Source organism: Lissotriton vulgaris, chromosome 12 (genome assembly GCF_964263255.1).
Source record: "Lissotriton vulgaris chromosome 12, aLisVul1.2, whole genome shotgun sequence".
NCBI lineage: Eukaryota > Metazoa > Chordata > Amphibia > Caudata > Salamandridae > Lissotriton > Lissotriton vulgaris.
The window spans coordinates 747,900,859-747,916,370 of NC_141700.1; the positions used below are offsets into that span (position 1 = coordinate 747,900,859).

Sequence of the window (15,512 nt, forward strand, 5' to 3'; positions counted from 1 at the left end):
TTTCTCAGATGGCTCCCTCTGGGGAGACTGGTGTTCTCGAGTCGGAGTTCTTTCCCTCCGTCGAGGAGACCTTCCTCTGGACTGGAAAACTTTTTCCTTGGGAGTGGATTGTATTTTTTCCATCCCAGCTCTTTTTAGGAGTATTTGAATTATTTTTAATAAATAATTTTTCAAGGATTTTCGAGCAGTTAGGGCTTTACTGTTTTCCCACCCAAGCTGTCTCTACCTAATTCTTCATAGCATTTCTCTATGATTCTGGCAAACTCAACTGGCTGCTCTGTTATATCTGTTTCCTTCAACTTCTGGCGGATCGCCACAGATGCTGCTTCTCCTTTTATATTGGCTAATAATATAGCCGAGACCTGCTTAAAGTCTTTCAGTAATTTCATACCAAGAGTTAAAGCGGGCTCTGGACCGTATTCATTTTGAATCTGTTTTAGCACTTCTGGTATTACCGCCATAGACGGAACACCGTGTGTTTTTGTGTAAATGGAAGCAAAGACTGTACCCCAAGTGTCACAGTCCTCCACGTGTGGTGCGATTCCCATAGGAAGGCAGATGGTCAAGATTCTGTTTTTCTCTATAGGGGTAGTATCAGGAAATACTGCCTCTATTTGAGTGATTTTCTGTGCTAACCAGAAAGGAATTTGTTCCCATTTTACGGGTGTTTTACCAAGACATGACTGTATGTTCTGTGGTGTAATTTTATTAGTGTTCCCCTGATGAGGGGTCAGCTGTGGTACATTAACAGCTGGCTGGACTGTTGCAGTCCGCATTACATATTGGACTAATTGCCTATGTATTTTTATTAATGTTTTTAGATGTACTAACAGCTCTTCTTTTGACATTTTTGCAATGTCCGGGTGTGATGTGTAGCTGGCTAGAACCAGCCACGTTGCTCCTGGTCTACCTAGTGGACCGAGCCTGGTAATATGATCATTATGTTTTAGGGCGCCATTAAACCAGAGCAGGTGCTCTTGGAATTTTAGTGGGATTTCAGTCTCCTCGAAAGGAGCGTACTCTTCCGGAGGTTTCTCTATTTTGTAATAGTGAAACTCTTTTGTTCTAGCGTTTGCAGCTGGAAAATTTATCCATGAATAGAATACCTCTGTCTGCCGATATTCGTGAGCCTCTATCACGAAAATGACTGTACCACCTTGTGGTGTCAGTCCATTTTCTATAAGTTTTAACGTTATAGATTTTCTTAAGTGGACCGGGATGATAATTGCATCCGGGTCTGTGTCTTCGGGACCCTGCTGAGTCGCATCTGCTGCGCCCCCAGTGGTTCCGTTTTCTCCTGGCATTGTATAAATGCAGGCTTTGCAGAGTAGGTCTCCAAGAAGACAAAGATTAGGTGCACAATATTTTGGAACACTGTATCCTTCAACGTTGAATAAACCAGAGCTTTACAGAGGAATCTCTTCCTACTGAGTTAGGGCGGATTTTAACCTTTCACCCACTCCAGACGTCTATTGGAGTATTTACGGGAGAAAGGGGTCTGTGTGAAATATGCACGACTGAGTTACTCTAACGTCTTGCGTTAGTTTATCGCCTTACCAAACGTTGGGCGCCATGTAGCGTAGTTCCTATTTTCCCAATAGGCCCTGCGCATTGGAATAACATAAACAGTAGTATCGTTGTAGAAGTGCGGATCTTCCAGGCCTCTACTGACTATGCTAAACTTAATTGGGTTTGTTACCAACTAGCTCAGAGGTCACTGGAAACTTTCTTCTCTGAAATAGGAAGTGATCAGCTTCCCTGGCACAAACAAGAAGGGATTCAGTTTTCCAACAACCGTGCAACATGACAACTTTGCACCTCAGATCAAGAGTCAATCTCTAGGGTCGTGTGAAACAATAGACAGGTTTTTTACTCAGTCAGGTTGGTGCAGTTTACTTTCACAATATGTAGAGAACAGAGAGACGGGCGTTTGTCAATAAAAGGTTAACATTTATTGAACAGTCTTTCTTCTCGTACAAGAGAAATGAATTGCCACAATTGCAAGACTTGTTATTATAAAAAGTACGTACAGTAAGATAAGTATTGCGAAATAATACTGTAAAAGCATTGATATGGTTTCTTAGACATACAATGGTTTAAAAGTTATAAACCATATATACATGAATATATACATTAGGCTAAAATACTCAACTGGTGCTTCTAACTATGCCTACCCCAGTGTACCTGACCTAAGCCTAATACTTGGGAGGGGAGTAAGTAAGTAGCTTTAAGTTAAGTTGGTTTTGCCAAGGTTTGCTTCAAGAATTCTCTCTCAAGGGTTTAGTCAACACCATACCTCTGGAATAGAATGATGGAGGTCTGGTATCTCCCTCAGGGCTCGATATCCCAGTCACCCGCAAGGGTAGACCAGAAACGCTGGAGCTGGATTTCTCGGCAGGAGAAAGGCAGCGTCTCTTCTCAGCGCGTCGAGGAGGAGAAGGAGGGGGGACAGCGTCCGCGGGCAGCTTGCATCTGCTGGGCTCTTGCAGGGGAACGGCTGTTCAGCTCCTAAGTTCACCACACCATCGTTCGCTAGTTAGCAGCGATAGCAGTAGCGATAGCAGCTATGATATATTCAGCATAACAGCAGCTTCAGGCGACGGGCAACAGGGGACTTGCTTAAGGCCATGTTGGAAGTATTTATACCTGAAAGGTGCCTTGTTTGACGTAAGTTTGCTGGACATAAGACGTCAATAAGATGTCACTAGGAAGTGATCGTCTATCAGTGCTCATTAGAGTTCTGTTACTAATCAAAACACAGCAAGCGAGGATTTCCAGGTTTGCTGAGTTTTTATCTTGTTGAAGAACTCAGAGTGTTAATCTAGGAATCTCAGATAGTGACTTCTGCTCTGTCATTGCACTAATTGGTTGCAAAGGAAGTGGCAGAGAAAGCTATTCTGGAATGTGGCTCTGTTCGTGTGAGGCCAGAGATGAGTTACTAAATATTGCACTTGAACGGTTATGCCAATATAGGGAATAAATGGATTTATAGCCAAATAGGGGCATAAGGTCACAGTATCGATCAGGATCCTAGATAAGCACGCAACACCTGAACCATACTATCAAATATTTAACTATTATTTGATGAATCAGGTAAAAGAATGTGTCTTGTGCAGATTGGCAAACACTGAATAAGTTTAAAAATTAGTTTTATTTCCAAACTGATAACACATGCTAATATAAAATTGACTTGCAAATGGGGTCTAAAAGTGTACCACACCTATCAGGAGAAATGTGAAGATGTTTAATATAGTAGTGACTCAGAAAAAGGTTCCAAAATGTTTAAAATGTGTTTCTTAATACAGAACTTATTTGGTGAAATGCAGAATCACTTCCATTGCTATAATACTGTGAATGTGCATACATATACTTATATTCCAGTAATTATTCTTAGGTGGTTATAACCTACTCTTATACAATTTGAGTTATTGTACCTTTGTTCTGAGTGTGTAAAACTAGCCATTCAATTCTGGTTTTCATTACATAAAGAACACAAATGAATGAATAACTAACAAACGATCTGTTTCCTTTTGGGGCACACCCACCAACCAGGTGAGTTAACCTTCAGTCACCATGTGCTCTGTTGGAAACTACTGCACCAACAGGTGGATGACTTTCCTCGTCACTATATACTACAACTCTTTATAGAGTTGGGGGTTCTCGTTTAGTTTGCACAGAGATAGAGATAGTGAGAGATTTAACTTCTTCTGTACATTCCCACACTCTGCTAACTCTATAGGTAGATAATGACCACAAAGGTGCAGTAATATTGACACAACTGGTTAAACCATGAGCACAGAGAATATGGGATACAAACATGAATATACATTTTTCTGCTTAGGACCATCTTTAATATAGAACCCATAGCATAGGCACATACCTGATTGGCCCTTGATACCCACAGGATGGCACTGGCATTGACCTTGATGTTCTGACCATGAGCGGCATTGGAGTCGTAGCTGCCCACTGTCATTTGCCTCAGGCCTCTCTCCTGATCTTGCTGCCAGTTCACGATATCATAACGGACAAAAGGGACTTCTCCATTTTGATTGAAGAATATTTCTTCACCAGATTTACTTTGAAAATGCACATTTTTTACAAAGTGATAAAGCTACAACGACAAGAAAGAAGAAAGAGAATTATTCTCAGTTAATCAGGTGTTCATATACATATCCCTATGGTGACCTAATTTGTTACATTATGCTGTCTGTAAAGCAGGCCACTCAAAAACTTTACAACATAATGCAATTGAGGTACTGAGAGGCAAAATATTTGGGCATGCCTGAATTACAGGATAATAAAAGTCAATTAAAATATATTATGCTTCTGGCTGCGACTCCTAATTGCCCTTGATTAGCACTTCTTAAAATATTATTGGAATTATGTCTTTTCTATTATAAGTATGACTTCCTGTTAGAATAGCATTCAGTTCTACATGCCGCATTGTTACTTTGATTTCTGTGTTTTATTTTATTTAGGTGGCCATGCAGTCCACAAAATATCTAAAACTCTTACAAAGACTAAGCAAACTAACTTGAGTGACTGGTAACTTCTTTACCATGCTCCCACCTCCTGAAAGTCATTGATTTGAGGGGGTTCAGTGTTCAATATACCTGCCACGGTTGGTAGTTATTGATATCTGCACATGCCTTCTTGGAATTTGAGTCTTTGTTAGTCTTGCAAAAAATCAGATTGTGGAAACCCCAAGCACTGGCATAAACTGAATTATAGACATTATAGCTACTTCTTAAGTTGGTCCCATCATTAAAGTCAAGTTGAAGGCTCCCTATCTTCTCAAGTCCAGTGCACAGTTTTGATTTGGTATCCCAGAAGGCTGTGGAGTTTTTCTGAAGTGGCCATTTGCAGTTGAAAACATCTTCCCAGAACTGTGGCAAAAATAAGTTGTCTGGTGATGTGAAAGGATTAATGGAGTCGAGATGCTCTTTGAATCCTGGTATCTCTCCACTGTGTGTTGCAATCCCAAGGGTGCCACTCAGGAAGTCATTGTACTTTCCTAAGGCTAAGGTAGCAGATGTAGCCCAACCCTCACTAGCAATGAGTACTTTGCCACTTACATTTTGTAGTATCATCTGGTCTATTAAAGGAATAAGTCCAGCATCACTTGAGAAGATGACAATGGCGTTGGCTGTTGAGCTGTTGATCACTTGAATGATGTGAAAGGCATTCCTATCTGCTCTACTCAGGATGATAGTCTCGGTATAGGCAATACAAACACCAGCTTTAGCCAACTCCGGCTTTAATAAATGGTACCCTTGTTGTCCATAGTCATTGTCCTCAACCAAAATACCAACCCAGGTCCAACCAAAATGGAACAGTAACTGGGCCAGGCCCTGGGCCTGTAAATCATCATTGGAAATGGTCCGGAAAAAAGAAGGGAACTGGTTTCTGTTGCTGAGGAGTGGACTTGTTGAAACATAACTGATCTGCAAAAATGACAATTAAAGGAAGAGATATCTTAAAAACAAATGTGAAAAGAATTATTTTTATCATTAAGTAGATAAATATTGAGATGGCCATCTATGTCTTTTAGAGCAAGTTATAGAGGTATCTGGGGATATCACAGTGTGTAGATGCATTTTTTTAAATTATTTTTTAATAGTCCAATTTACAAGATTTGTTATGGGAATCAAAATAAATTGCCATTCTTGCCAAATGCTCATGACTTTGAATCCATGAGTAATATTGTATTTTTCATCCATTTCCATCAATTAAACTTCTGTAACAGCATTCCAATCTCTCTCGGTTAAATTATTGCTTCTTTGCATTGTTCCCCATTGACTACAGATACTTGGAATCTTTTATAAAGAATGTACATCTACAAAACTAAATGATCCGAAGACTTGTTGAGGTGTATTTGGTATTAGAAAGAGGAGATATTGATTTAACCATTTATTTAGTGTTGGGATACAGTAACCGTGTAAAGTCTCTGATAATCTATTTCTGTGCTTCAGTATTGGTTAATTGAAGATTATTGAACTCTTCCTTACCTGAGGAAATTTGTAAAGCCCTAATATCCGGGCCATAACAATGGAGCTTGATGACCCTGCATCACCAATGATACCCATCAAAGGCAGCTCCCTCTGGCAGCAGAAGTTAATAACTGGGTTTTCCTGCCCTGTTAGCATCCATAACGTTCCCAGGAGGGATCGCTGCATTACTCTGCAGGAATCATAGATCTGGAAGCCGAGTGTAATATTTGGTAATAGATTGTTGTTATAGTTAATCTCTTCAACAGCAAACATCATGGCTTGCAGCCACTGGTAGTTTTGGGAAGGAGCTCTGAAACATAAACAAATGCATTAGAAAATATTTTGTACCATTTGTAAATTTACATGCAATATACAGTGTCCTATTTAGGTAAAACCAACATTACCATTAGAGTTATCATTTAGATTGAGGTGATGGCCCATCAGGCAGCCTGTGCAGAGGAGGCTCTTGCCTCCCTCCGCCTGTCCAGAGAAATTTTGCCCAGTATTGAGATATGTGCTATGTAGTCCGGGGATCATATTGTCACCAAAGTGTATCAACCTTGAATTTACTTTTGGAAACAGTCAATGCCTGAAAGCAGGCCAAAATTCCAAAAGCAGGGGGTTGTTTCTGTGACTGTCTCTTGTGAATAACTGCAATTGACTAGGTCAAAAGGAGCAATTATAATTCATCTTCACCCACTCTTCTGGCACGGCAATTGACACCTCCGAATACCTGAGATTAATCTGGTGGAATGTTGCCGGACTAGCTAATAAACTGGCCGATCAAGACTGGGTAAACTACATCGAGACTGGAGACGTTTGCATGTTTCAGGAAACCTGGCCAAGAGAAGACTATGGGCACCAAGGTTACCAGTCATTCTTTATCCCAGTCAGGTGGGAGGGCAAAGGTCGCCCATCAGGCGGGCTCACAACTTGGGTTGCATCTCACCTAGGCTGCGAGGCAACACGGTTACCGGCCACCTCCGACGATATCCTTGTGGTTTTACTATCCTGGCCAAACCAAGCAAAACTTGTCTTAATCAACATCTATTCCAGGCCAGTTGGAATTGCCAAGGAATCACCTACCATAGATGAACTCACGAACTACTTATCTGAACTACCAAGTGACTTACCCTATGTGGTGGAAGGGGATTTAAATTCCCACTTTGAGCCACTGCCAGGTCTTCTAGAGGGGTTCCCAATGGAGGAAGAGGCTAGATGGTCAGTGCCCCCGGTAGAAGCTCCCCCCCGAAGGCGTGGACTCCCCTTGCATTACAGATCACAGCCCTTACCCTAAAGCTTGGAATTAGAGCCTGTAATGGGCGAATGAGATCTGACATACCCAGCAGAACCACCTATAATAGAGTGGGAAGAGAGTCTCGCTTGGATTATGTCTTGGTCCAAATAGCGAAGTGGCCAACCATCCGGGACTTTAGGGTAATGGAAAGGTTAGATAGTGACCATAATGCACTTGAGCTTGATCTCATCCACCCTGGCCTTCAGACTCCTACAATGTCTCCGGAGGGGAGCAAACCTGAACTCCTCCTGGAAAACAACAGGAGAAGAATCAGGTGGGAACACCTGGTCACAAGTAAGGAGAAACTTCTGAGGCTTTATGACGGGATAATCCCCATTTTGGAAACTGTGGGAGATTTAGATACCGGGGTGGACAATAAAGACTCTCAGGCCAAATGATATCAGGCACATGAGGACCTCATAAAAGTTGTGGCCCCTAACCTCTTTAGTAACGCACGGAATTCAAGTAGGGGGCGGCCATGCAAATCCTCATGGTACAACACAGCCTGCAGAAGGGCAAAAGGGGAGCTCCTTAGATCTATCAAGGAGGGTCTAGGGGGGGATAAGCTAAGAGAAAGTAGACGGGCCTATAAAAAACTTGTTGCCCACGCTAAAGCTGAATGGGAGGAAAATCAATGGGAAGAGCTTACTAAGGCCCTAGCGATAAAAGAGCATCGATTGTTTTGGAGGATAGTGAGCGGGGGGTCGGAAAATCTCCATTCGGCAATCGAGCCAAACATGGCACCAGGGGTGTGGCAGGCACATTTCCAGTCTCTCTACAGCTCTGAGCCGGGAGAATCTATCACTGGGACTGGGGTTGGTTGGCCAGACTATGAGGGGGATCCAATAACTCTGGGCGAGGTCACTGCTGCAATAACAGGACTCACCTCGGGAAAGGCGCCAGGATTGGATGGCCTACCAGGGGACCTGTTTAAACAGGAGCCCATTGTTTGGGCCCCCTATCTTGCCGCTCTGTTCAACGGAGTTCTCAGCGGCATGGAAATCCCTAGTACTTGGCTGGGGGCGGAGGTGGTGCCCATATTCAAAAAGGGCTCGCCTCTCCTCCCAGCCAACTACAGACCCATCAGTTTAATTGATGTGGCACAGAAACTGTTTGGCAGGGTACTGTTGAATCGGCTCCAGGACTGGGCAGAAGAGGTGGGTGTCCTTAGCCCCTACCAGGCGGGATTCAGAAAGGGAGTTTCTACAGTGGACCAGGTTTTTCTATTGAACATCATCTATTGGAGGGCAGCAATATTCGAGGGCGGCAGTCTTTACACAATTTTTGTGGATCTACGGGCCGCCTTCGACCTGGTGCCCAGAGGGAAACTCTGGAGCGTTCTGGCAGAGATGGGCGTCCCCCCGGACATCCTGTTAATCTTACAGAGATTACACCATAACAACTATGCTCGAGTGAGGTGCGGGAGGTCCGGGGTACTTACGGATAGATTCCCCGTTGATCGAGGGGTAAGACAGGGTTGTGTGCTGGCACCAACCCTGTTCTGCCTCTTCGTCAACGGGATAATCGCCCACCTAAATGCCATCGACTACACCGACGCCCCCAAGCTGAACGGCAGCAGGGTGCCTGCAATTATGTTTGCAGATGACACCCTGCTGCTGTCTAAAACCCCAATGGGGATACAGAGGATCCTCGATTCATTTGTGGCCTTCTGCACTGACAGGGGGTTAGAAATTAACGCGGCTAAAACTAAATTTATGGATTTGAACCCAAGCCAAAAATTGCGGCCGAACCCGCTATTGGGAGCCGCACGGCTCGAGAGAGTTTCCACCTTTGAATACCTCGGTGTGACTCTCAATGAAACTATGTCTTGGGGATCACACCAGAGCAGGGCGAACCTTAAATTGGTACAAACTACAGGGGGCATTGCTCGGATGATGAATGGCTCCTCATACCGTCCGCTGGGGTCGCTTATCCAGATCTACAAGGTACAGGCCAGGGGCGCAACTATGTATGGGGCGGAACTGTGGGGACATACATCCTGTCGTAGTCTGTCCTCAACGGAGAATAATTTCATCAGACAGATAGTCGCACTTCCGTCCAGCACCCCGCTCCTCCCCCTGAGGCTGGATCTTGGTCTGCGACCAATAGCCGACGAAATAGGTTTGAGACCCATAGCTTTCTGGCGAAGGCTGTGGAGTAGCGATGATCTTTCCGCCTATATGGCGGAATTGAAGGAGCTATTGACCCACCCGAAAGCGCTTGGGATCCCCTGGATAAAATACATCCAAAATACCTGTATGACAATGGGGTCCTCTGACCTATGGACAGATCCTGCTAATGCCGCACCAAACATTTCTAAGAGATCCCTGGCCAATGCATATCACGAACAAAAATTAGCTAGGGCCCTAGATAGCCAGGGTGAAGGGTCACTATCCTCTGTATTCGCACAAAGTAAGGACTTGTACAGGTTTGAGGGGGTTTTAGATGCCATTTCCCCTGTGCTGGCCAGGAAGCTGTTTCTCCAATGGAGATATGGCACACTGCCCCTTCGATCTTTTACCAGTTCCTGGTCATCACCCCCCACCACTAAGCAGTGTCCGGCCTGTGATGCCGCAGAGGAAACTGATTTACACGTGGTCCTCTTTTGCCCAGTTTACAAGGTTGCGAGGAAATATTGGCTCCTCCCACTGATTAGAAACTTGGGTTGCAGGGAGTATGCCCCAATGTATAGAATTTTAAAAACTGATGCTACAGGCCCAACTGTGTTTGCACTAGCCAAATTTTTAGCTAATGTCTGGCACACTCGCACCCGTATTTTGAAGATGCAGGCTCCCTCTTAATTTTAAGATTCATAGTTCTTAAGGCATTTTAGCAATATGTAATCCCAAGGTTTTATACTGTTTAAGAGTGTATTGATTGATTATACATGTTGATTTTACTGTGATTGTATATGTTTTATTGTTCATCTTTTATGGCCAATGGCCGAAATAAAGATTGGAAAGTAAGTATCAACCTTGAATTTACTTTTGGAAACAGTCAATGCCTGAAAGCAGGCCAAAATTCCAAAAGCAGGGGGTTGTTTCTGTGACTGTCTCTTGTGAATAACTGCAATTGACTAGGTCAAAAGGAGCAATTATACACAAAAGCAAACCAAGTGTCAAGTTCCAAATTCCCATCACTCTCAGGATGAACGAAATCACAAGCGTCATAAACACTACAACCATGCTACCAAGTCAGTCCTAATCACTGGAAGAAGAGGGGTGAAGCAGATCTGGATACTGCCCAAAAGTTACCTCCTAACTCTATGATTGGTCTGCTCACAACATGTGAAATTACACACTGACGAGCCCATAGGATCATTAACTGTGGTCTGAATGTCATCATCAATAAACTGGACTCTGTCCTTGTCTATGGGGAAGTCAGGAGTCGTTGGTTGGTCTTGCCCGGAAGAGGCTGGGAAGCAGGCCAGTTTGCATCTATCCCAAAGCATATCCAAGTTTTCTTTCCAAGTTAGGGATTGATTTTCACATAATTTGCACTTCTTGCACAGCATAGTGATCCCCCACCAATGACTTTATTACAGAGTGGCCATCTTGTGTTCAGCACCTCAAAGGAACTGGCCCTAGAAATAAAGAAGGAGATAGACGAACTAGAAGAAAAATTGAAACAGCTCACAGGAGTAGATGATGCTATTAAGAAAATAGAAGAATATAACAAAGATTTAGAATCATTTAGCAATTACCTGAATAAGCGGAAAACAGACAAACTTAACAAAGATAAAAGATTTTATTCGGAAGAAGTTGCTTATCCCTATCTCCATACTGACTTCTACCAACAGAACCATTATACCAATGAGTCAGGCAACGCCCAACAGAGAATAAATAATTTTACTGACTCATCAGACTCAGAAGGTGAAGGCCAGAGTAATGCATACTACGAGTCAGATGGTGGGTTCTCATATCCCAACTCTAGGCCCCAAAGACGCCCTTTTTTATCAAACAGGGGGCCTCGACGCGGTCGCCCTAGGGTGAGATTTCAAAACCAGGGACAATCGAGAGGGAATTTCCAGACAAATCAACACACATCAAATACAGCATCAGCAACATTTGCAACACCAGCAGCATCAACAACACCAACAACATCAGCAGCAAGAACCCCAATTCATCAGAGAGACTCGGAACAGACAGTATTGGGGTCAGGGAATATAATTCCAATTTTCAATCTGTCTTCTAATAAACTTGATGATTCAAGTGAAGCTCTACTATCAAAAGGGCTTTCATTTGTACCCCATTCCTTTGTGAACACTTTTGAACTCCACAGGGATATAATTTCCCTTTTTAGGAAAGTTAGACTAAAAAAGTTTTTTCAAGATAAAGAGAATAGTGTAGATAATCTGACTACCCAAGAGAAAAATGAAATCTCACTTGCCTCTACCTTCACCCCGGGTTTAGAACAGCTGGGTCCTGAAGTAGCGGCTTTCGAGCTAGTGGTTATGAAAAAATTAGAAAAATCTTTGGAATTTATTCCAAAGCCTAAATATAATTTAAATCACCAACAATCACTAGCATTAAAAGACTTGATGAATAATAGGGACCTTACGATCAAAGGAGCAGACAAGGGAGGAGGTATCGTTGTCCTTGACTCCAATGACTATGAAGTGAACATGTTAAAAATGTTAAGTGATAGCTCCACCTACTTACAGATGAACCGCAATCCAACCAGTACTATCATTAAAAAGATTGGCACTCTAACGGACAATGCCCTCTCTAATGGTGACATAAATAAAAAAGAATATGAATTTTTGAATGCCAATAAAATGAAAACTGCATGTATTTACGGTCTTCCTAAAATACACAAGGACTTAAAAAACCCTCCATATAGACCGATAGTATCAACAATTGGTACCCCGACAGAACCACTTTCCAAGTTTGTCGATCATTTTTTAAGACCCCATATTCCCAAAATTAAATCATATATCAAAGACACCTGTCATATGATTAATACTGTAGAAAATTTAAATTTCACAATAGGGAGAGATATACTTGTAACGATGGATATCGAATCCCTTTACAGTAACATACCATTAGATGAAGCAATCAGAGCGACAGATTGGTTCATAGACAGTCAGAACATTGTTTGTCCTAAACAGTTTCTTATAGATTGCCTTTTCATAGTTCTCACTGAGAATGTATTCGAATTTGGCAACAACATCTATCGCCAACTCAGAGGTGTCAGCATGGGAGCGTCAGTCGCTCCTTCTATAGCCAACATATATATGTCTTATTTTGAAGAGACCTTCATATACAACGAAATAGCCCCGTTTTGCGAGTCAATTTCCCATTGGTCCAGATATATCGATGACATCTTTTTTATCTGGACCAATGGGAAAGATACGCTCCTTGAGTTCTTAGAATGGATCAACCTTACTAATGCAAATTTGAGATTCACAGCCCATTACGATGAACACCAGGTGGAATTTCTAGATCTTCTTATCAGAGCCAAAGACCAAACATTGGAGGTAGATCTATTTGTAAAGGAAACTGCTCGGAATACTCTCCTGCATTTCAGCAGTTTCCATCCCAAATGCCAACGAGAGAGTATTCCTTTCTCACAGTTCCTTAGGGTTCGCAGGAACTGTACAAATCTAGTAGACTACGACAGGCAATCTGCAATTATGCGCAGGAAATTCTTAGATCGGGGTTACCCCCACAGATTAATAAGAGACTCCTACAAACGCGCAAGGTACTTCGACCGTGACGCCTTACTAGTTCCCAAAGAAAAACAAGCCAAGGACCGTATCGTTTGTGTGACCACTCACTCGACGATGAACGAGCGCATAAGACAGATAGTCAACGGAAATTGGCATATCCTTAACTGCAATCCATCCTCCGCATCTGTTTTGGCGAAACCCTTATTTGCCCACAGGAGAAACCGGAACCTAAAGGATAAAATTGTCCATTCCAAATTTAACCATAAGCTGCCCAACGTCCCCCATGTTCAGAGAGCAATATTGACGAACCTGCCCGTCAGGGGCACGGTGCCTTGCTCCTCTTGCAAATCTTGCAAAACCATCATTTCAGGGGAATCATTTACACATAATGGTTCCACCTATAAAGCGACCGATTTGTGGAATTGTAAGACCGCGAATGTGGTCTATTTCATTAAATGCCCGTGTGGTATGGGCTATGTAGGAGAAACATGCAGATCAATTCAAACACGCCTTACAGAGCACAGATCTGCTATCCACACTAAGAAACTTAATGCACCTCTTGTCAAACATTTTTTAGAGGCTCAGCACAAACCAGACGACATCCAGTGGAGAGTACTAGAAAAAATCAAACTTGCTGACAACAAAGGTGGATGTGCTATTCGAAAGAAACGCGAAGTTTTTTGGATATTTGTTCTGAATACTTATAAGAAGGGTTTAAACAATGAGATTCCGTGGGAGAATGCCATTTTTTAATGCCCTATTTTCTTTCGAAATTCAGTTCTCAGACTCCACATAGCTGACCCTAAGTGGCTAACAAATTCCCCACACCGTGCTCACACGCACTATCCTGAAATGAATAATAAGGTAGTTTGACTCCCATTGATCGTTGAGCTTATTGATCAATGTTCATGGGATTATATTAACTGTTAACCTTCTCTTTGGTTGGCACATGACCACTAAGCAGTCATGACCTACATGTATACATCGCCACCGGTAGTCCCGAGCACGTCAAAGCAACGGTCACTTGCCCTTTAAGAACTGTGGCTAGATTCATATCCGGGTATTTAAAGCGGGACCGCCCACCCGGCTGGTCAACCATCCTTTTCCAACGGCTGCGGGACGCCGATCGAGACCTTTGGCGCGGCGCCCGCAGGTTGAAGTCACGGACCGAACCCTATCTTTTTCGGTAAGCAATTTGCTTGGATATGCCTCGCCGCCTTGCTATTGCCTAGCTTGAAGTGCCGGCACCGTAAATTTGAATAATTGAGTCCGGTTTTAAATTCGTCTCAGGTAGAAACACGTGTAAACCAACGGCTGTGAGACGCCGCTAACGATCTAAAGAGACGGATACTTCCCTGGCGTCTTACAGGTTGAAGTGACGGCTTGCACTCATTTTATCCCGGGTAAGCTAGCTAATGGGCAGTACACAATTTAGCCGCTAGATTAGTTACATGAGCAATATTTTGTAGTACAATAATTGTTTACGTTCTACAACCCGTTTAGGAACCGACACATAGATACCAACGGCTGCGAGACGCTATAAAAATACCACAGATTGTGACCTATTTGGCTCTTGACAGGTTGAAGCCACGGCTCGCCTTTCCAGCGTTTTTGGTAAGCAATACGTGATGTTGCTTCGAAGCTATTTACCATCATTGACTCGCTCGATAGTAATGGTATATGCCCTTTATCTTCAGCACGTTGTAACCATACCGGTATTACAGAAGAATTCTGGGTGGTGATCGCTTCGACACCGACACACTTTTGAACATATATGGTAAGCATGTGCCATCCCAGATATTTAGGTGTTATGTATGACTATTTGCCTAATGTAGGAGAGATCTTTGATACCTCCCTCTTCTCTGAAAACGCGAAATAGGGGTGTTCATTCTTTCCGTAAATTCCCAGAGGAAACCATGTACAATGAGAGACTGAATAGAAGAACTACCTGTTAAATGATCCTTTACAAAATAAGCACTGAAATTATAATAATACGCTTGTATCTAGAAGTGCAGTAAATTGACTTAAAATCCCCCCCAAAAAAACTTTTTGATCACAGGGGTACATATGGTTAATTAATATATCTTTTTCAGACCAAAACTTTTTAACCAGGTGACTCAGAGTACCGCTAATAAAACAGATGTCGGATTTTATCCAGAACCAATAGAGAACACCCATTTCGTGTTCACTAGGTAAGAAGACAGAGAAAAGGTTATGTCTAAACTATTACCATCTTACGGATGGAAAAACCTTAATAATGGTACATCGCATACAATCTAGACCTGTTAGTTGATAAACGACAGATAGTCTGATGTCATTTAGACCTTGCAAAATCCCGCCCCCCCTTCCCGGCCCCCCCCCCTTTTTTTAATCATATTGTGGGGTCGAATTACTGCTCAAATATACATTAACTAGTTTGTATCAGTTGCAGCTACATATGGTAACTGCTTCTTGTAGGGATTTCCTTGGTATGTAAGCACAATGAGATGTTTTAAACAATTGTTTGGTTGTTATGATTTTTTTGATCTAGAGTTGTTTCTAACTCTTTTTAAAA

General features: G+C 42.7%; 1 protein-coding gene across 1 annotated transcript in view; it reads right to left on the reverse strand.

Moving 5' to 3' along the window:
- The window catches only part of LOC147678561 (extracellular calcium-sensing receptor-like), a 126,194-nt gene that overhangs the window by 69,112 nt on the left and 41,570 nt on the right, over window positions 1-15,512 (reverse strand). Inside the window, exons 3-5 of the mRNA XM_086945693.1 lie at window positions 6,009-6,300; window positions 4,614-5,444; window positions 3,881-4,111 (exon numbers count right to left, since the gene is read on the reverse strand). Coding sequence (XP_086801819.1) covers window positions 3,881-4,111; window positions 4,614-5,444; window positions 6,009-6,300 — 1,354 coding nt within the window. The remainder of the gene's footprint in view (window positions 1-3,880; window positions 4,112-4,613; window positions 5,445-6,008; window positions 6,301-15,512) is intronic.